This window comes from Euleptes europaea, chromosome 3 (genome assembly GCF_029931775.1).
Source record: "Euleptes europaea isolate rEulEur1 chromosome 3, rEulEur1.hap1, whole genome shotgun sequence".
NCBI lineage: Eukaryota > Metazoa > Chordata > Lepidosauria > Squamata > Sphaerodactylidae > Euleptes > Euleptes europaea.
Genome location: NC_079314.1, coordinates 49,846,262 through 49,868,962, shown reverse-complemented (window position 1 = coordinate 49,868,962; position 22,701 = coordinate 49,846,262). Strand labels below are relative to the sequence as shown.

General features: G+C 39.6%; 1 protein-coding gene across 1 annotated transcript in view; it reads right to left on the bottom strand.

The window, feature by feature from the left end:
* Positions 1–2,794: 2,794 nt before the first annotated feature.
* The window catches only part of TBC1D22A (TBC1 domain family member 22A), a 123,748-nt gene continuing 103,841 nt past the window's right edge, over positions 2,795–22,701 (bottom strand). The window contains exon 13 of the mRNA XM_056846693.1: positions 2,795–3,349. Within this exon, the coding sequence (XP_056702671.1) occupies positions 3,221–3,349 (129 nt within the window). The 3' untranslated portion in view covers positions 2,795–3,220. The remainder of the gene's footprint in view (positions 3,350–22,701) is intronic.

Below are 22,701 nucleotides of genomic sequence, written 5' to 3'. Positions count from 1 at the left end.
TACTACATACATGATTTGCTACTGAAATTCAAATCGTAGGATTATTCAACTAGAATCTCTTCATCAATACTTACATATTTGTGTATATCACACTAAATACACAAAACCACAGTCTTGGGTAGTTACATTTTATTGTATAGTTCTCAAGTTAAATATAAATCTATGGGCTTCTCCATATGAAATTAAAGAGTAGTGCAACCAGTTTGTTAACATATTTGAGATGTACAGATGATTGCAGGATAGAATCTGATATTTTTCCACTATATTATATTTACATATCTGATTACACTGCTTCCTATTTACATTTCTAAGCATATAACAGATATAATTGGTTATCTGCACTGTACATTTTTGATACACAGAATATTTAATATTGCATGTAAGACAACACTGTCTTCAGGACATCCTTATGAATTCTCATGAAATGACAAATCAGGCTAATTAATGAGATGTCCTGACAACAGTTCTATGCTGAAAAATGTTTTAACTCATAAGAATATCTATAGCAGATATCCATTTGTTATAACACTCTTAAAATGGGTATCAAAATGGCAGAAATGTTTCTCTTTCCATGTAACATTTGGTTGGGATGGCACTTTACCTGAGATACAAAATTATCAAAAACCAACTATATTAAAAAAAAGATGTTTAGAGGCTATATAATATGTATATATAGGGAAAGTATGCATGAAATTATATAGGTTGTCCGTAAAATACCCTATTTTTATAAAACAAAAATGCAACGTATGCATTTAGGAAACTCTGCACCCTCATCTACCAATGTGCTATCTTCTCCCTCCACTCCATCCATGCAGATTTCTTTTTTTGTGGCTTAACTATACTTAATGTTTTTCAAGGGAAGCAATACAAGTCCCAATTAAACTTGCAAGACATAAGTCAATTCAAATGGACCTTGCAGAGGAATTTTAAATATACTTTTTAACACACGCACACATTTTCTTGTCTAGTAGCATCTAACCCACAAATCTCTCTAGATTTCTCGTTATTCAAGTTCCTATGCAAACAAGGACATATTTAAAAAGCTGAAACTCCATGTCATGTAAATTTCAATTTATAGTTTCTCTTACATTACTAAAATTCACCCCATCAGCAGCATTTGTTAAAGGAGGGTATCTTGTTAGGCACTACATGACACTGTAAACTTAGATCACAGATGCAGAGAAATTATATGTTGAACTTAAAAAATATAAGTGTTGCGATATTTGAGAAAGATATGGACTGGATTCCATGGATCCATTCTTACATAGTGGAAGAGGCCTCCAGGATGGATTTACTCAGCTACCAATGAAGCTGTTGAACTATGCCAATTGAAGCTAATCTAATCTCTCTTATGTTATTGATGCTTAAGAACTCTACAATGTTGAGAATCGATGGTAGTAGCCCTACACCAAAGTGCCCACGCACAACACATCAAAGCATGGAACACAAGAGTAGCTCTATAATGGAGTGATGTATAAACATCACCTAAGTAATAAGGTTCCACCAGATGAAGTTTATCGTTGCTTGAAAATCCCTACACAGTATTATTCCCATGAAAGAGGCCAAATGACATTATCAATTGTGTATTGAAAAAATGAAGACTCCAATTTGGGATGAGACCATGTTTCATAGTTAATGTCTCAAAACAATTCAAAAGCAGGGTTACATAGCAAGACTCCTGAGAAATCTTTATTGCCAATTCTTAGATGTATGCATCCATCACTCCTTAAGGTCAATCTTCCAATTCATTATAGAGGGGTGGGAAGCAGAGTATCAGCTCTATTGCCTGCAGTTCTCAAACATTCATGAATCCATAAATATGGCAGGCGTCGAGGTGACATGAACAACCAAGTTGAGGGGCCTAAAAATAAAAAGGCACTCTTGAGGAGTTCCTGAAAACAAGTGTTCCACTCAAAATATGATAATATAATGCCAAGCAAGTTTCCACAAACACAGAGATGCAAACTGTAAATTTGCTTTTCCTGGACTATTCTCAGATAAGTACCAGATAACCCATCATACATAGTAGTTTGGGCTGCTAAATAATCAGCCAGCCATACTAATGAGGGGGGAAATGGAGAGGCCTTAACCTCACTTCTGTAGTACAAAATCAATGTTCTTTAGCTCAGTGATTACAAGGGAAAGCATCTTGGCTGTTGACTCAGGTGACTGGTCTAGAAACCCCAACCACTTTGGAACTGGCTTCTTTGTTTCTCCACATATGCAGTTTATGTCTGAAGGTAGGAATTAAGAATAAAATATAGATACCATGTCTCAGTCAAGCTTTCCCAACATGTCGACACTCAACGTAAGGCAAAACATATTTTAATATATTTTTTACTGTAAACCAAGACTCTGATGGGAAGGGTGCGGGGGAGAGGAACCCACGCTTCAATATAAGAGGCCTATATCCTAACAAGTATTTGAATGGCTTAACCCATTTAAATTATCGGTACATTATTATGGTGGTGGTGGGGGGAATCAATTCTTATTTTAATCAATATGTTTTAGAAACTCTAAAGTAAAATAACTTATTAAACATTATTTGCACTCCATAGTGTGTAACACCTGGGGTATGCCCTGTGAATATTATCAAGAAACACTTTTCCCCAATTCTACAAGTTGTGTTACATCGAAATCTGAGCTACTGGGCTAGACCATGTAAACAAAATTCACATCAAAGGAATTTAAATATTTCTGCTTCTCAAAATAAAATAAAGCAAGTCCGTATCCCCCCCCACACTTGCCTGACATGCCCCCTCTTCATTTTTGATGCAAGATGGTGTACTTTTATTAGCTGACAAGGCGATCAGAGACCAGCAGTGCTTCTATCAAAATAATGAATATAATGGACAAGGAAACAAGGCTCATTGAGACAGAACAATCAGTCATTAGATACCAATGAACAGAAAATACTTTCTTCAGTCAAAGAATTACCAAAGCAAAAAGAGCCGAATGAAACCAAAACTGAATATGAATCTATCATTTCTGTGCAAACTGACCAAGAATGTCCAGTCTGAAGTCAATCTCATGCTTCTCAATTGCTTGGTTTGTCCACTTCTTTGGTAATCCACTCATTGCCTAGTTTTTCGTTGAGCTATAAATGGAGTATTTTATTTAAATACACTGCTGCGTATTCATGTCAGCACAACCAGATAATGAGAAAATGACACCATGCCACAACAAGCAAGATAATCTCTGTGTGTGGTTTCTGATTCTTTCATCTTTTGTAATGATTGGGGGCATCTGCAAATGCAAACTTCAGTCTGTAGGCCTCTGCAAGGAGAACACTGATATCTTCATTTCCCCAGTGCATCGTGGGCAAGTTCTGTAAAAACATTAGAAGTTCCTTAAGGAGAAAAAGAAGAGAGAGAAATCAGAACAAAAAACATTTCACAAATGTCTCAATATATTTAAAAACTGATTTAAGATATGCTTTGCTGGGATGGACAAACCGCTGGAAGTTCAGGTTACTTACAGTACAACCCTATACAGAGTGACTCCGGTCTAAGTTCATTGCAGTATGTATTATCTTACTATGAAATTTCTGAAAAGTTTAACATCGTGTGGCCCTGAAGAGGGCAGAAAGGCAGGATATAAATTTTGTAAATGAATTAAAAAATTGATCTTCTTTACCAAATGAGGCTGGATTTACGTATAAGCTAAACAAGCTATAGCTTAGGGCCCCACTCTCTTGGGCCCCCCCAAAAAATTTAAAGGGAAAAAAACTGGATGTACATTTCCAAAATACAAGATAAAAAACATATACATTAAAACCTACATACAGCAACTGTGTTTTGTGTTGTGTAGGCTCCTATGATGTAAGTAAATGCATTTCAGTTCAACAATTACTTTGATAAAATAAATATTTTGTTATGTGCAAATGGCGTTAGATACCTATTAGGCCCATAAATTACCATACAGCATATATTAAACACAAAAAAACAGCGACAATTTGTTGTTGACAAAGGACAGCTGGACATATAAAAATCCCCATTACCTTCAATAGCTTAGGACCTCATCAAACCTAAATCCGGCCCTGACCAAATGTCAGATGTGTGTATACACATAAAATATATCTAACAAATAAGTTGGTTTTAAGAAGAATCACCATGACAAGAAAAAAAGTATCACTATATTGAATTCTCAACATAGTCATATCAAGAGAATGGAGACATGAGCAGACAAGACAGATCTTTCCACAAACCCAAAAGACCCAGATTTCCAGAAAAATCTGAAATCTTAAAAAAAGATTACAAATGGGGGTTAAAACTCCGCCAAATAATAAGACAAGCATTTGTAGCTTTAAGAAATGAACGCCCTTAGTGGCTGTTGCTAGGCAATATTTCAGTGCAATTGGGAGCTGCTAGATATGGGGGAGGCATATATCACAGAATGGAATCACAGAAGACCAGTGTGTGGTAAGCAAAGCTTGCTGCCTGTCTAATCTCCATACTCTCCCAAGTATTGATGATGCAAGGGGCCCTGTTTCCTCCACTTGTATGCTAACACTAACCAGATCAGTAAGGTACAAATCAGCACAAGCGTATGAGATGTTACATGAACAGGAAATTGACCTGGCTTGAAAAACAGAGACAAAGTTGGAAGAAAATGATGTGGTGTGTCTGTCCCAACTAACACCACCTTGTTATGCAGTCCTCCATCAACCACACATAGTTGGCCAGGGAGGAGGCATGGCCATTATCCTCTGTGAGTCCTTTAACTTCTACAGATTTCTCTCAGATTTCTCTCTCAGTCCCACCTACCACATAAGATGCCTGATGTGGGGAGAGGAAAGGATTGTGATTGTAACCCACTTTGAGACTCCTTAAGGTAGAGGGGTATAAAAAAACCAACTATTCTCTAATCTACCCTTCCTAGGCAAAGAAACTAAGAAAGCAGTAGCAGAACAACTCCAAGTCTTCTTGGATAACTCATCTGCTCTAGATCCTTTTCAGTCTGGTTTCAGACTGGGCTATGGGACCGAGACAGCTCTGCTGGCTTTATTTGATGACCTCTGTCTAAATGTAGACAAAGGTAAAAAATCCTTGTTGCTCCTGCTGAATTTACCTGCTGCCTTTGACACAGTGAACCATGCCATCTTGTGGAGGCAGAAGTAGGTATCAGGGGTGTGCACTGGCCTTGTTCAAATCATTCCTCACAGACAGGACCCAAACAATTGCCATTGGAGGCCAGTTATCATTGTGGGACCTATCCCATGGGGTCTCACAGAGCGCAATCCTATCACCCATGCTCTTCAATCTTTATGTAAAAGCAATAACATTCATAGGCCAAATCATTCATAGTTTGGGGGTTGGCTGTCATCAATATGCACATGATACTCAGCTATACATAACCTTACGTTATCCAAATCTCCTGGTGATGCCGTAGAGGTCTTAAATCACTGCCTGGCTGCTGTGGTTAAATGGCTAACAGTGAACAAACTGAAACTAAACCCTGGAAGGACAGATGTAATGCTGGTTGGAAAGGTGCAGTTCTTGAAGGACATTATGCTCCCCACCTTGGGGTTCAGCTGACCCTAGCCAACTCAGTCCCCCCACCCACCCCGGGTATATACTTATTTCACTAATATACAAATATTCAGAAGTTATTGCCCTGCTTTTCAATAGCACAGGATACAAACATTAACATGCAACACAAAACTGTACTGATACACTCGTGAAACATGAAGAAAGAAGATTTCAGGAGGAATGAAATGCATATTCATTAAACACTTCACATTTTCAACGGTAAAAGTGAATTAAAAGTATCTGAAGCCACATATACTAGACAAGCCATAAATCAGCGTTGCTGATGATCTCCTCCTGTTCATTTAAGAGGAATCGTCCCTCTCCATTCCTGCTGAATGGCTCAACAGCCAGGTTTTAAACATCTTGAAAATTATAGTTTTATGCAGAATTCTCTTTAATTTCTCAGTGGTTACTAACAACAACAATCTCCTTTATTGGCATAAAGAGTGGTTACTAAATAAGGTCGGAGTTGGATTCAATTTTTTTAAAATAGTTAGATCCTTCGCCCAAGTGTAAAAGTTTCTTGCAAGCCAATTGACTATAAAAAGAACACTGTTATCTTATTTTTAACCTTTCTTTCACATTCTGTGACCTTTTAACCAATGGATCAAACAGAACACAAGCATGATTCACAGAAAAGTTAAAGTACAGGCAGACAAAAAAAGGTCACTCCACATCAACAAGAATGGTTACATTTTAAGATATACATTTTAAAAAAAATCCTCATAGTAAAATTCAAATGCGTCCTAAAAACCAATTTTCTATGACCATCTCATTTGATTCAGTTCCTTGATTCTTTAACAAAAGTTCTGTTTTGATGCAGCACACCTGTGGTGCCTTTTAGACTCTTTAAAACATTTTTGTACACCAAGATGGGACTAGGTATGTGCCCTTTTCCCCATCTCCTGCAAAATTATCTCTGATCTGAGCCTCAACCCCAAATGAATCAGTAAATGCAGTATTCTATAGCTTATTTCTTTGACAATTCTGTTATTAGTCAGAAAAAAAATCTTGTTAAGTTCTATAAGAACCAGCCTCTAAAAATAGAAAAATAAGTGATAGTTAGAACTCAACTGCCAGTTTTTGAGATTGGTCAAGAAGGGCTGACAGAGTTCTCAACAAGGTGAAACTGAGAAAATGACACTTTGACAGAGCAATCTTCCATTAATCTTTCAATAACATAGGGAGATACATTGTTCATGTAATTAATTTCAATTATCTTTTAGATGAAAACAATTTCATGGAAGGGAATGCCATAAAGTATACAAAACACAGCTAACAAATAGAGCTTTTTGTGTCCTTTTAATATTTATGTTGCATAGAAAGCAACAGATCTGTAGAACAGCCTTCTGTCTATTTTGAACAGCGACACAAGAGAGATCCGTTTTATCTAATAGAAGTCCATCTACAAGGTATTCGTGTAACTTACTTAAGTTACATGAAAAAGATTTATATTCTAGAGCTAAAAATATTGATTTATTTCCCTTCATATAGAAAAAGCATACATGCATCATGTTATTTAACATAGTAGGCAGCCACTGTGTTCTCTACTATTAGCTGTAACCACTAGAAGGAAAATTATCAGCATTCCTAGCACTCAGCACAGACCACTTCATGCATACAGTTTGTGATTTCTTTAATATTGCCCGAGAGATCAAAGGAAACTTGCTAAAAAGAATCAACATTAATGTTGTAACGAGAGAAGGAGAAAAAGCCAACAGTGGAGGCTAGAAGTCAGAAAAATGGTTTTCAGCTATGAGGAAGAACTGTGAAGCTTCACTGACTTTAACATCTGCTGAAGTAGCACAGAGTTGAATAGTATCATCTCTGCATTCAAGAAGGCTGCAAAGTAGAATGTGCAGTAGTTCGAATTTGGGTATGCACTGTTCAATTTGGAGGAGCACCAATGTCCAACTTGTATGAGTTGTCTACACTGACTTGCAGTGTCTGTGTATGTACTAGGTTACATGGTATCATCCGTAAGTACACCATTCATTGCGACAGCAGAGGGAGAAAAGTTGTGAAAAAGAAGGGCTTGGGTGTTACGTCGAAAACAGAATATAGTGAGAGAAGTCAAACTGAACTGTGATCTACTCTTTGTATGGACCTAGGGCTAGGTTTCCCTATGATATCAACTGTTCTGCATTCAAGGACACTGCAGAACAGTTCATGCCAAAACATAGAAACACTGGGTCTCTTTAGAAATTACCCAGCCACAGTGGGATGATCATGGAAAACCATTTTCCACAAGGTTGGGATAATGTCTAATGGACCACTTAATCTTCCTTTTAAAATAGCGATCAGATAGCTACTTCTCACATACCTATCTCCATCTTCTTTTAAACACATCATAACTGACATCACTCTTTTAAAAACAGTGTTTCCTAGCAGGAATAGTGCTGAACTTACGTCACAAGAGCACTGACTGGAAAAGGCTTACTACACATTACATTTTGGATACCGGCAATTTGAAAATCCAATATATCTTTGTGGGCTGCGATAGTGTGGCAGCCACATTCATTTGGGAAAGTTCACCAAGGTACTTACTTCAGTAACATACTTCAACCGTAAAATGAAAGTGCACACAGGAATAAAAATGTTCTATACAGAGATTGATTTGGGGCAAATTATCTGCAGATTTCGGAGTGTTTTGTATAAACAAACTGAACCACAAAATCCCATTTGTTGCTTGAGACAGACTAAATGTTCTGTAGTGGATATGGAAATTTCTGAAGTAGACCATCACTCTACATTGACTCTAGGAAGAGGAGACTGCTGAAAGCCATAGATGTGCATATAAATCTAGACTATCCTAGCAGTTAAGAAGTACAGTCAAGATAGACCACTCATTTTTTAAGCCTAGCATGGTTGTCAAGTGCTTGGGGTATGCATTTTTGTGATAACAACAAACCAAGCACAAATTAGCTATTCCAGCAAAAATAAATAAATAAAAAATGTGGAAAAATTATGTTGCCTCTCCAAAGCCCTGGTCAAGGTGCCTTGCAACTTAAACAACCATACAAATCCACTGTACCCTTAGACAACCTCCAGGCATCAGGTCACAATGGAAACTGCAAGTTGGAACAAAAACATTAAAAAGAAGACCAGGCATAAAAACTGCATAAAACTAAACACTGAGCAGCCTAAAATGATATTGATAAAACAGACCAGGAAGAGGCTATAAACAGATACAAACCCCTTAGTTAGAAACCCGGGTAAAAAGTATTGCCCTGGTGCCTAAAAGAAAGGTAGGTGCTAGGTGAGCTTCAGGGTAGGCATTCCAAAGGTGGGGCGTCACCACCAAAAAAGTTCCATCTCATGTTACCACCGACCTCATTTCTACAGGAGAGGGTAAAGAGAACAGGGCTTCAGAAGAGGACCTTATCCTTTTTGTCTTATGAGTAAAAAGGCCAACCAGGTCTTACAACAACAAAGGACGCATCTGGAAGAAATTTTAAATCTAGTTTGTTTGGAGGCAGATAACAAAACAATTCATGTTTACATTTCGGTTTCTTTTCCACTCATGTTGTAGCAGTGTGACAATTTTTTGTAACAAGATAACGAAGTCTTATATACACCAGTAATTCGTGAACCTTAAGAGACTAGAAGTAAACAAAAAAGAAAGATAAAATTTATTTCTCCTTCCCCATCAGTTTGTTTGAAAACAAAGGCATCTGTCAGCCCATCACATATTATCCATTTCATACTCCAAAAGCTTTTTTTAGAGTTCCTATTTGTCCTCTCATCAGCCACTTTGATTGAATTTAGTAGTTAAGTGCGATTTTCATCTTCTCTGGAGGCTACACAGTGATAAAGCCAATAATTGACATGGTTATTCAGTTTCTGCTGAAGAAAGAAACATGGAAAGAAAACGATTTTCTTCAGATAGAGGCATCTCTAGTGACAGCTATGAATTACTGACATTTCTATTGGGCAGGTCACCTCAATGGCTTAAGCACCACAAGTGAGGCGGTTTCCTGCATGCTAAAGATGCTTTTTATATTTAAGTGAAACACACATTTGTTTTGAGTAAACAGAAGAATTACATGATATGTTTCCCTCCAAGAGTGTATATCATTTGGTTAGTGAGGGGGAACGGGAGATACTGGGAAATTAAACATATAGGAAATTATGGGTCAGTATGTTAATCTAACCCCCATGTAACTTAGAGATGCCTTAAAATAAAATGTTAGCATTTTCAGACAATAACAACAAATGGGACAGCACCGTCTACCCATATTGTCAATGTACAAGTTAAGTAGGTCCAATAGGACATGCAAGAGCCAGTCACTCTTCCACCAAGAAAAGAAGAGAGAGAGTTCTGACACTTGAGAACTGAAAGTTGACTGAGTGAGAAGTTAACAGACAGAGCTTGGAGATAGCATTGTAAACTGCAAGCTGTTTGGTGGAGGATTCTCCTCTTGAGTGAAAAGGAACACATCTGGGTTTTGGATCAGGAAAGATCCATAACCAGTTATCTAGGGAAATAGCTCTGAGAGTGATCCCTAAGAGTTTAACAGGAAGTAGCTCTGGTGAAAGGAATGATCCCAGGCCAGTTTAAAGGAGAAACTGGGGAAGTGTGTTAATGTTCCTAACTCCGCCAACTAAAGTACAACTGTGTGAAATAAGCTTAAGAAACAAACCAGTGACTGCTAAGAGAAATAACTCTCAGTAGAAAATAAAAGTTTATAAACATTTTTATGTCAACCATCTTGATACATTTGGAATTACAATATATCACTTGAACATAACCATCTTAAATTCCTAAATTCTGTTAATCTGTTACAAACCACATTCCTGTTATGAATCTTTGCTAACCTGACTTTTAAATCCCCAAAAGAGACAAATAAAACCATTTTTAAGTTGTACTTCAAAAAGCTTCTCAAATGCCATAAATTTCTGACCATTTATAGAAAATAAGGGATCCGTCATAATTAGTGGCAATGGTGTCATAACAAGTTATAAGTCTCAACAAAGATAGTGAGGGTTGGTGTGTGTGAGAATTTTTTTTAAAGAAATATTAAAACGAGAGGAATTTTGTCATAAAACTTACAACATTATTACTTGGTACTAAACAGACATTTTACAGTGGCATACAAAACAGCTAGAACCCAATGGTGGGGCCAAAGATGGAATTCCAGGTTAATGGACAGATCTCTTTGCATTACCTTGCTTAAACACATGAGAGTTATGAATATGCATTCTTTTACCAGTTACAAGCAATCTTCATATTACATGCATAACAGTTGTAATTGCAATGGCGTGAGTCCAAGATGGGAACAGAGACTTACACAAAAAGCTCTCATGAAAGTAGTCACATGGAAGAATTAACATCTGATGTCGAATGTGATGTCTGGTAGTGATTTGTACAAGCGTACCATGAAAAGAATGGCCTCATGTGACTCACCACAGCGAAATTTCTCTACTATGCTACTAGGAGGAGATTTACTCCTGACTCCTGACATTTTTGTAATTGTTTTCTTGATGTTTATGCCAATAAAGGTTATGTGTGTGTGTGACTCACCACAGAGAAGCAACACCTGACAGTTTTGAACACACATGAAGATATGAAGCTGTCCTATTGTATGTCAAGGTTATTGGTTTATTTAGCTCAACACTGATATGACTAGCAGCAGCTCTCTATGATCTCAGGCACAGGTATTTCACATCATCTACTATCTGTTCCTTTTAACTGGAGATGCTGGGGATTCCTCCTGGGACCTCTTGCATCACTTCCCTATGTGGTTGGAACCAAGAGATTCTTCCTAAGATTTTCAAGTGTGTAAAGTACTCCCTTGTTTTGTATTAGTTAAACAAACATGAAACCTCTCATGTTGAATTGCACTCAACCACACCACCCTTCCAGGGCTCAGCATCTGAAACTTTGCTGGCTTGTCACCACTATCAAATTTCCTGATATCTCGACACAGAATTCCCACTGCAGAGAAGCACAATAGGCTAATCTTCTGGTTTTGTTTGTTTAAATGGTGAAAAGTATTCCAAACGTTTAAGGGCTTAGGAAAATGCTTTAGTTTCTGTATGCTGTTCTGAACCCTTTTGTAAGATTTTCTAGACTATGGCTTTTATTTAATTACATATAGATTTAATATACACCCACACACATACACACATATATAAAAATGAAAAATATGCAGCAGTGGAAATTTCCCACCGGATCCAACCCTACTCACCTGGTGTATACAGCTCCCTTGAAAAATGGACAGACTCCCAAGGCCACCTTCCGTAAGTGGGGCCACTACAACACCAATGCTTCAGACTAACCTGAATGATGTATAGAATGCTGCTTAATGCATTTGGTTTAACAGTGCTGAATATGAAGTCATTGCTACTTCAATTATACCCTGTGGTTTCCAGCAGTTGCACATAAAATTTGAGTAGTCATTCAGTCCCATACAGAATTCCAGTAGCTGGAATAGTCGATTGTTTAGATATGCTGATCTTTGGACACTATATAAATACTTCTTGTATGCAACTGCTGGAAACCACAGAGTATAAATGAAGAAGAATGACTATGCAAATTTTGTTTTGAACACAGACTGAATGAAACTACTTGAAGGATGCAAATGCTTTGGCAGTTTTCCACTTCTGGAATGTGGTATTTGATTATTCTCCAAAATTAGAATTTACTATTCTGCCCACGCTATTTTTATAGATTTCCTTAAAGAAAAGGAGCTTTGCCAGGGAGAGGTCTCAATGCATTCAAAGATTTGGGTACCATGCAAATGCATACTATGTAAAACAGCTTTATTAAGGATGAAGCAGAGCTGGATGCTCAATAGTCAATGAGTGTGTGTGTGTGTGTGTGTGAAGGCGCGCCTCAATAACCCTCAATGGATTCTTTCCAAAAATAAGGAAGTGTCAAATTTTTTTAACAGTGAGCTGCAGTTGGTGATACATTATATATTAGTGAGGAGATATGCCAGCATAGGGGAAACAGTAGCACATATATAGCAAGGCTGCGAGGAGACAAGATAGCAATGTCTGCATCATCAGTGGAGCACGAATTCAGTGCATTTAGGACGGCTGGAACCTCTCCAAACATAACACTACAGAAATAAATGAGGTACATTCGACAGATAGGAAGACTGCAGTACCGAGCTGGCGAGCCAAAACTGTCCACCTGCTGAGTCATGCTGGTAATTCACGCTGCTACTCTGCTATCTCTGAGCTGCTCTCAGATTGCTGTATGATAGGGCTTCCATTACGGCCAACGCAAGGGAAGAAACACAGAAGATAAAGCGCGCGTCAGGACAAAACTCACACTTGCTTCCCTGCATCCATATCTATGATTTCAACAAGAGGCAATTCTATCAAAGGATGGCACGTTTAATCTCTCTCTCAAGGAGGAGGCCTGTAATGACATGGATCTTACTATGAGAAAAGCCACAGCTATTAATCTTACTGGAGTTAAAGCTGACTTTCCAAAGACAGTTATCCTTTTGAAGCCAATCCAGTGACGCAAAGCTGTGTACTTCGTACTTTGCGGGGAACACTAGGTTATCTGATCCTTCTAGCATTTCTTGCAGAGGAGCTTTGCCAATGTTTATGTAGTAATAAAAGATTTCAACATGATATCTAAGAATCCCAAGAGGCTGACCATCTTTATTCTTTTAGCTAGAGGCAAGATTCCCAGGGTATAGTGGAGGGGGATACAGCTCAGCAGCTGAGAACAGTCTTTGAGATCTTACCCCCTTGCAGGTGAGGGGTCATCAAGAAGCAGTGCCTGAAAAACCCTGGAGGGTTTTTCAACCCAAGGCCAATTAAGCAGTCACAGTCCTCAGCTAAATGGGGAGGCAACTGCTGATCATTTAGCCAGTGAGCCCAAATACCCATCCACAGAGAAGAATGCCTGCTACTTCTCTGCATGAGTCACTGCTCTGGCCTTATTTTGCCTCCTTTGTTAGCCTTTGCTGGTGGCCAGTAATTCTGCTGTATTCCCACATGGAGTGTCATCATGTTGTTCAAATATTCCAAATGCAGAGAAGCAGCAATACTGTCTGCCTTCAAAGGTTCTGTGTGAATCACGGCACAGGCTTACCTCCTCCCAATCAGGAGGTTCAGGCAGTTCCATGACTCATGCGGAAAGGCAGGAGGTAGCCAGGGCCACCAAGAGGGGATGAATAAGGTTTTGTTGGCCTCCCAGGGAACCCTAAGAAGCCAAGAAATCCGCCTGCCTCATTTTGCTTTCATGGTCTTACTCAGCAAGATGCCTGTGTGTCTGGGACTCCTAGAGACAGTTAGAAATCCCTCTAGGAATCAATTCGAGCTGATTTTAATCCTTTGCTTGCCTTGAAATCATACCAATTAATCTCCCACAGCAAGAGAACACTTGGTATGTTTTCCAGTCAAGTGATGGATTAATATGTCTGTTTATAGCTTCTGGTATGGCTGAGGATTGATAAGTTCCCTCCTACCCTATCACTCCTTTAAATACAAGGGGTGTATGTGTGTGTTAAGAGCCCTGTGGCGCAGAGTGGTGAGCTGCAGTACTGCAGTCCAAGCTCTGCTCGCGACCGGAGTTCGATCCCGAGGGAAGTCGGTTTCAGGTAGCCGGCTCAGGGCTGAGTCAGCCTTCCATCCTTCCGAGGTCGGTAAAATGAGGACCCAGCTTGCTGGGGGTAAAGGGAAGATGACTGGGGAGGCACTGGCAAACCACCCCGTAAACAAAGTCTGCCTAGAAAACGTCAGGATGTGACTTCACCCCATGGGTCAGGAATGACCCGGTGCTTGCCCAGGGGACCTTTACCTATGTGTGTGTTAGAATCTTTTCCAGAGGCCCATGACAGCTCTCAATAACCTTTTATAGCTCTTTATAAAGTTCAATATTTATACCTCTCTAAGTACAGGGGTAAGAGTGGTGTGCTTCCAAATGCCAGTTAGAAAGAGTATGCCAGAGCTATCAGAAGTTGTGGAGGAAGTGGTCTAAGAGCATTTCTGTATGGCATATTTCCCCATTACACCATACCATACAGCCAGGAGCTCAGGAAGATTCCAAGGGGAGGCAAAAATATCTTTCCCTTCAGTAAGCTTTCACCCACCCATCCTTTCCTCCCTCCCAAAATAACTGCAGGAGATCAATCACAAGAGACTGCACAGCCTGTGCTGATCCCAACTGAGAAAGCAGACAAAACAGGAGGGAAAAATACGGGCCTTAATTCATCTGGAGTGCAGGAGTGGGCCAAATATGCTGCTAAAGAAAGTCCACTCCTGGAAGTGACTTGGAGGTGCCCCATAGTTCATGGATTTGCCAAGGAATATGGAGAAGTCATATTATCACTGCCTTGTGCAGCTGCAGAATAATATCCAAGTGTGCACATAAACTGCTTCACAGATTACAGGGCAGTTAGAGCGCAGACGGAGGATGACCTTTACTGCTTGAAAGGACAAGCTGGTTAGATATGATCAAATAGCGAGAAACAGTTGAACTTTTATTTAAACCTGGCTCCACTCTTACATATCAGCACGAGAAAATAAGGCAACCTCTGTGACCATCTGTTTTTTACAAAATTATGCCACCATGGGTAGCTATGAAATCTTGCCATCATATGTGGTTCTGTGGTTACGGTAATGGATTTGCTTTGCTCCCTTCACACCTTCAAGATCTTGCTGCAGCATTTAAAGTCTGGAATGGGGAAATGTGCTCATCAGGCATTATGTAGTTACTTCTAGCACAGACCCATGGAAAGCTATCGCCATGGGGTGGGGGGAGATAAACCACACACAACCTGCCAAGCCTGATCGTTTTCTGGTTACAGATGCTGCTGCTGCTGTTGTACAGGCTGCTGTTGTACAGGATTGCCAACTAAAGAATAAAATACCAGAAATGTACTGATGAGCTGGGCATAGGATTCAGCACTTCAGCTCTGCAAATCTAGAGCTGCACAATATTTGGACAGCAAACACAAATTTCTACTTGCGTAGGGGGGGGAAATAACCTTTTTGCCTACACTGAATTATTGCACAGTATTCTGTTCTACAATATAGAATTCCTTGCTGAATTCATGCTTTTTAATCACTGCAATCACTTTCCATTTATTCCGTGAACTGCTTTAAATTCATGGTGTTGGCCAAATTAAATATTTTCAGGTCTTTAGGGGCAATTCTTAAATTAGACCTATGTTTATCGTAGCTCTAATTTCCCCCCAGTATGCTGGTACAAATTACCATTACCTTAGTAAATAGGAAAGTATGGCAAATACCTACCTAGATTACTTTCAGAAGCCGCTTTTATTACTGGCTTGGCTTAATGCCAACTTGCCCATTTTAGAACATCTTTGTAATTGCTTTTTTTTTTTAAGGGATGATTGTCTTATTAAATAGCTACCATGAGGTTCAATTTATTTTGATGTTCAGTCCTCTATAAGCACATGAAGTGAGCAAAGGTTTTCGAAGTGTAAAGAAAATCAACATGGAAGACTATTCCAAACTGCAATTTTCATATGAATACAATATAATCAACACTATCTCGCTCACTAATCCTAAAATGCCAGAGAGGCTCTAACGCATCTCTGCTTTTATCATACATCTGGTTTAGGAAGGAAATTCGATAAACCCTAAGTGGGTCCACAGTTGACTCATGTGCTGGTCCCTCAAGAAACAACCTCGGGCAGACTATGCTGGACTAGTCAGATTTCACAACTACACTTTAATGTAGTTGGTATGATCCCATCCTGTCAGTAAGCAGTACAACTTTGTGTAAGAAGGAACTCGTATACATTTATCAATTACCCTTGACAAGGTTTGTATCTTTTCTGGCTAATGCAGTACTAATAAATCTTTCTCTATCAACTACCCTTTCCTATTGTATCAACACGCCCATGTTAAAGAGGGTAGAGGCTGAACAAGGGTCAGAAAAACTTTCTGAACTGCACAAAGCTAGATAAAGATCTTTTACATTAATGGAGGGGGGATCCAGAAGTTCAAGCATTATAATACTTACCTCAAACAGCATTCTGATTCGTACACTGACTTAGTTTAAAGTTTCAGTGCCATAAAGCCACAACTTCACCCTTGCCTTCAAGTTTTCTAGTCATGTTAGAAAGGAAAACAAGGTTCTGGCAACATGACAGTACATTTACAGGAAGCTTTTCTATTCAATAGGAAAAACCTGGTGCTGCAGTAAGAAAAAAATATTGATGCAAGAAATCTTCTCAGGTGACAAGATATCACCAAAATTTGTATTAATGGTTCTGAAAAAAACAAAAAGAAAATTTAGCACAGATTGGTCATTGGGGACAAACTGGGGAAGAGAAATGGCCTTGAAAAGGCAGGGAGGAGTTCAAAGAGCTCGGTAGCATGGGGGAAAGGCCAACTTGTTTTATCAGATGGTTCAGGAAAGGACACCATCGCCTGAAAAGTTAAACCTTTTACCATTAAGTAAGCTTCCATTTGAGGCAGCTATTTTTACAGTCAAGATGCATCCAGCATTAATATAAAAACATTTTTATTTTGGCCATGTCATCATAGAATGTTTGATAAATAGCTATGTGGTCACAATTAGGAAGAAGAACTGCTGCAAGAATGAAGAAGAGCAAGTAGGTTCTTACCTCTTATAATATATGTATCTCTTATAATAGAGCATTCTGTTATTTACAAAGCAGTTTTACTTTTTAAAAAATTTCTTGGCAATGAACATTTCAGAGAAGTCCAATTTGTAAATGCCTAGCTGATTTAATGCTTTTTTGTTGGGGACTCCCACTCTTAGGTCAGCAATGGAAGGTCCTGGAAGATTAAAATGTCCCCCCACTGGTTTTTGAGTGTTGTGGTTTTTTATGTCCATTTATTCTTTTGCATAGGGGCTGACCTACTTGTCTGACGTAGAGTAGAAGGCCAATGCTGGCATTTTATAGCATTTATAACATTGAAAGATGAACAAGTGAATGAGCCTGAGACATGGCCAGTGTTATTAGGTCCTGTGATTGTGTGGCCAGAGTGAATATGGGGACAGAGCTGGCATCTTGGTTTGTTGCCGGCCCTGGTCCCAGAGACCGTGTCCATGCTCGGAAGGGTGTTGTGGTGGGTGAGAAGTTGTTTAAGGACAGACAAAGATCCAAAGTACAAATAGAGGCCTTCACAGATTCCAGGATCCTCTCGGCATCCACCAAGATAACTAGATGAAAATGATCCACAAATGGACCAGGCGAAGTACTAGGAATGCCTAGCGTATCAGTTATATTTCAACTAGCATCCAAATTGGAATGTAATCAAGGGATTTTATCAGCAAAAAACTTCGTAATAGTTTTGCAAGTAATCTTGAGTTCCTAGAAGTTCAAATGCTCTGGTGCAAAAATATCTTAAACAACTGAACTGGGTGTGAGCTGGTTGGTAACAGCAGAGGCAGATCACAGTTCTTCCAATGATCTCTATAGCACACACTGTCAGATTCAAGGTTTTCCACCAACATTACCCGAAACATCTCCCCAGCCCTTTTTGTCACCCAGCTTTTAGTAAACTAGTAAACCAAGGTGCCGGATTCTGCCTCAAGGGTGGGAGAGGTTGACAGGAGCAAACTATACTGATAGCTTCCAGGAGCTTCTCATTCCAGGCTTCCATTGTGGCCTAAATGGAGCCATCAATTGGGATTTAAAAATCTCCTCAAGCTTTCCAGAAATTTGTCAGATCCATCGGTCTCTGAAGGCAGACCATTTTAACCAATCCCTCACTCTTGCATACTATCAGTGCCACATTTCCCTGTGACTTGAAGAGGCAGTGGGCAGACCACAGCACAGACTGAACCTCCAGTCCCAAATCCAGACTTTCTCCCAAAGATTCAGTGCAAAATATTAAGTTTGAAGCATTCTCTTTGAAACGCACAAGGCCTGTCGAAGCCTGAGAGAGACCCATAGTGGTCAGAAAGGATATGAAATCCTGCACTGGCCCAGGCAAGGAGCCATTGGCATGAATGTTGAAATCACTCTGAACAATCAGACTGGGTGTCTCTAGTGCCGGTGCTGAGACAATCTTTGCCAGGTCAGAAAAGATTCCTAATGAGAAACTAGGTGGCCGGTATATAAGTAGGATGGTCTATCGCTGGAACCTAACATAAGGAACAAACAATCAATACCAGCCATACTTTGCATGGGGCTGCAAAAGTAGAGACAGTAGGGGCCTTTGCACCAGTGCTTCCGAGAATGGGCCAAAGCTTATATAAAAAGCAATCTTGTTCACATCATGCCATGCAACTTTCAGAATCTTCACCTTCCCACTGCCATCTGTATGCGAATAGTGTCTTCACCACACATCCTACCCCACTAAGAGTTGCTACCAATGCAACTAGCGGTCCCTCAGCACTCAACATTCTGCCACCAGAAGCTAAGTAAGTGAAGAGCCTGGGCTGATGCTATAGTCTGGTTCTTTCTGCTATCTGTCTACACCAGACTAAATTCAAAACAGCAAAGTGTTAATTTATAAGTTTTCCCTGATGCAGTTGATAAAAGAGCTTTTTTTTAAAAAAAATGCCTCTATTCATCGTCAGCAGCCACTGTTCAGACACAAACCGAGCAGCTTCCTAATAAAGAGATGCTAATGTAGTTGAAAGCGAAGTCAGAATTGCAGATCAGTATTTAACAGAAAAACTAATCAAGAGTGATAATACAATTGGAAATGTCAAATTATTTGACTTCACAATAGGTTCATTTGCTAGTATTCATGTCCTGATTGGTAAAAAAAAAGTTACTACAGAATTATGTGGCATTTCACAATAGAGTACAACTAATCACAAGGGAATGGTGCGTGTGCTCTCTAGAAACAAATTCAGAATACCAATGTGAAATTTTTTCCCTTGAAACAGAACTGCAACAGTGTTCACTTGAGCAAAATGCAGCACCTGAGTCACAATGACCCAAATACCACTATCGCTTGTTAACGCATCCAAATGAAAGTAACTCAGGGAGCCAGAGAGAAATCATTCAGCTGCACCTATTCATGCTGAAATATTCTATAAAACCTAAACAAACAGTGCCAAATGCATTGCCCGCTCTCACCTTCCTCCAAGAGTTCCATTTGTTATTCATTTTATTCCTATGGCCTGGACTTCTTTCCTTCTTAAATCCCGTGTCAGTTCATTCAAATACTGCAAGAAAAGCCTCGGCCCAAACACAATCATGTCAGAGAAATTAACCCATACTCAACACGTTGCCTCAATTAAAATAAAATCATCAGTGGAGACAAAGACCTCTTTGGTTAGCCTGAATTTCATTACACGGCTTCCCATGTCAAGAATCTAGAAAGCCTTCCTGGGGCAAAAACCAAGAGCTGACCAATGACACAACAAGGTTAATAGCACCGACCTAATGATATTTTTAAAATTGCAAGTTTTAAAGAGTCCACTGGAATCTGCATTTTACTAGACTGCTGAACAGTGCAGAAATATGGCATTACATATTAAAGCTTATGCTTTATGGGATTAAAATGTTAGGATCACAGACTTTGTAGAATAAAGCGAGGTTGGAAAAAGAGATCTCGCACTAACGACAGCCAGCAGACCAATCCTCAGGCCCGCGGACCAGATTAGACGACAAAAGTTTTGCTCTTTTTCAATCCTTTGTTTTCCTTCAGATCACCCCTTTGCCCCAGAAATGGCTATAATTGCTGCTATTCAGAGACAAAGCAAAGTAATATGCTGGTGATATGCTTCTTAGGTTCCTATGTTACGGTGATTATCCAATTAGCTACCTGCCTGCAGTGAATAATAATGGCAGCATTTAAAACAAATCGATAAAATACATCCCATCAGTTCTTGGCAAGCCCTAATGCAAGCTTTATAAATATGGGCAGAGAGAATAAGCATTCAAAAATACACTTTAGCAGCTTCGGAGAGGTCTCGGACATTGCAAATGCTGACACACAACACAATCTTTTAAGTGCGCCCATTTAATCGGTCAAGAAAACAAGTTCCACTTTCTTACAGTGTTGATAAAAAGACGTTAATATAATAAAACATTTATGCTGTTTTTGCAACTTCTTCTGAAGCAGACAAAAGTTACAAAAGGGGAGGGAGAGATGGAGACCCACAACTTTGTAAGTGCAAGGATTAAACATTTCCAACCAAGCTGCAGGGTAGGTTTATTTGAAACACCGCCAAAGCAGTACAGTGCTAATGCATCTTTGTTGAGTTATTGTCAAGTTTGTTGCGTGAATACCATGAACAGACTAAAGTCTAGCCTAAACAGAAACTCCATCCATATGAGACTGAAGCGCTAATGATGGAAAAGATTGCCAATCAAGGATCAGTCCAGTGTTCTGGATGCAACAGGACTCTCTATGAAGGAGCAGCTTCACCATTTAGGCAGTGCTTTCATTAGTGTTTACATTTCTACTCACATTTCTACAACAGTTTGCAGCTCCTTTGCTCCACTTCACTTGGTGTTCCAACTGCATCCCTCTCTTGAGGCACAAATCTGGTCCTAGTCATTCATGAACCTGTCACATCTAGGCTGGACTACTTCAATACAGGCATATCTCCTATAAAGCTGCTTCATTTAGCACTTTTTGTCCTGCGTGTAATTATTTAAAATAATATGGGGCGGGGGAGCTGGGCAATGGCTCATTGGCACCATCGCCCCAACCAGAAGTAAATATGGACAGCCGAACATGATGTGGCACAGCTACGAGTGGGATGGCCACCTCCTGACTATAAAAGGCCAACATGGCTGAGGATCAGGGCTTCCACAGGAACTGTGCTAATGACAGAGAATGGGGTCATCTCTCTTAACAGGAGAAAACATCAACAAGGAAGGAGACCCAGAGAGACTTCCCAGAATATTGTAGCCCAGGAGCCTAAGATGCAGTTGGAAGTTGCCACCTCCACTAGGTGCTGCCCAGTATGTCATTCACACATAAGAAGTAGTTGTCCTGTGTACACATTCTCATTAGAACTTGTGTTATCAATGCCTCTTATAGAGCTGTTACTCTTGGCACTTTGCTTTCAGGACCCAAACCACAGCATTAAAAAAGGCATTACTGTGCTCTCTTCAGGTGGGCAGACACCCAAGAAGGAGCCTTTTCCATGATGGCACCGGGAATGCAGGACCCTCCTCAGAGCTGATATTGATAAAGATGTAGGTTCTGAAAAGATAAAGCCCTGTTCACCGCAACCATAAGCTTCTCTTTGATATGCAATGGAACTCAGGACCAAACCAGCTAGGACAGGGGGAAATCTGCTTTCATTTATGCACAAGTCCACCCATTCACAGCTAAAACAGAAGGGCAAAGCCATGTGTTGCTCACTGAGTTCTGTTTTTAATAGGGAGACAGCTGTGGATCCCCACTGTGGGCAGTCGTTTGGCCCTGACAGCAGGGCCTGTCAGATTTCTATCTTAGGTGGAGGTCTATATGGGAGATGGTATTCCCTTCAGTTTAGGGTTGCCAACCTTCCTGTAGGGCCTGAAGACCCTCCCTGACTACACAGATCAGTTCCTCTGAAGGAAATGGCTGCTTAGGAGGATGGCCTGTATGGCATTATTCTCTGCTGAGCTCCACCCCCACCCCCAAACTTCACTATCCTCAGGCTCTGCCCTCAAATCTCCAGGAATTTCCCAGTCCAGAGGCGGCAACCCTACTTTAAATAGTTACCAACAACCAATGGTCAACAGCTTTCTAAGTCAGAATCTCCTCTCCTTTGTTTGCCAAACTGTCGTGCCAATTCTAACTAGGTTTTTAAAAGTTCAGTTTAATGTAGATAAATCTAGAACATTTCTAAATACAGTACAACCTGCCTCATGATTTGTGTGCAAGATGTAAAATTCATTTAATTTACGTTGTCAGTATTTAGTTGATCTCAGAGCTAAATGATTACTGCCTTTGTATTCATCCCCATGACTCTGACACTGAAATATTGTTCATTTCCCTAGTACCAGCGATAATTCTGAGATTTTCACAGAACTGAAGAAAAATAGATGTGACTACTTGATGGTGCCATAAAATAAAATAACAGTGCATGAAGTTTTATATATTCAGCATTAAAATACAATGAGAACAAACAACTCTACATTGTAATAGAATTAAACACAGTATAATGTTTAAAATATAAAAATAATGGTGCTTCAGAATCCACATGCATGCCACAGCTCACCCTTGTTCCATATTTATAGTGCTTCCTGGCCGCAGAATGTCAGCCTACATTAGCATCCAAAAGCCTTCCAGTTTTTGA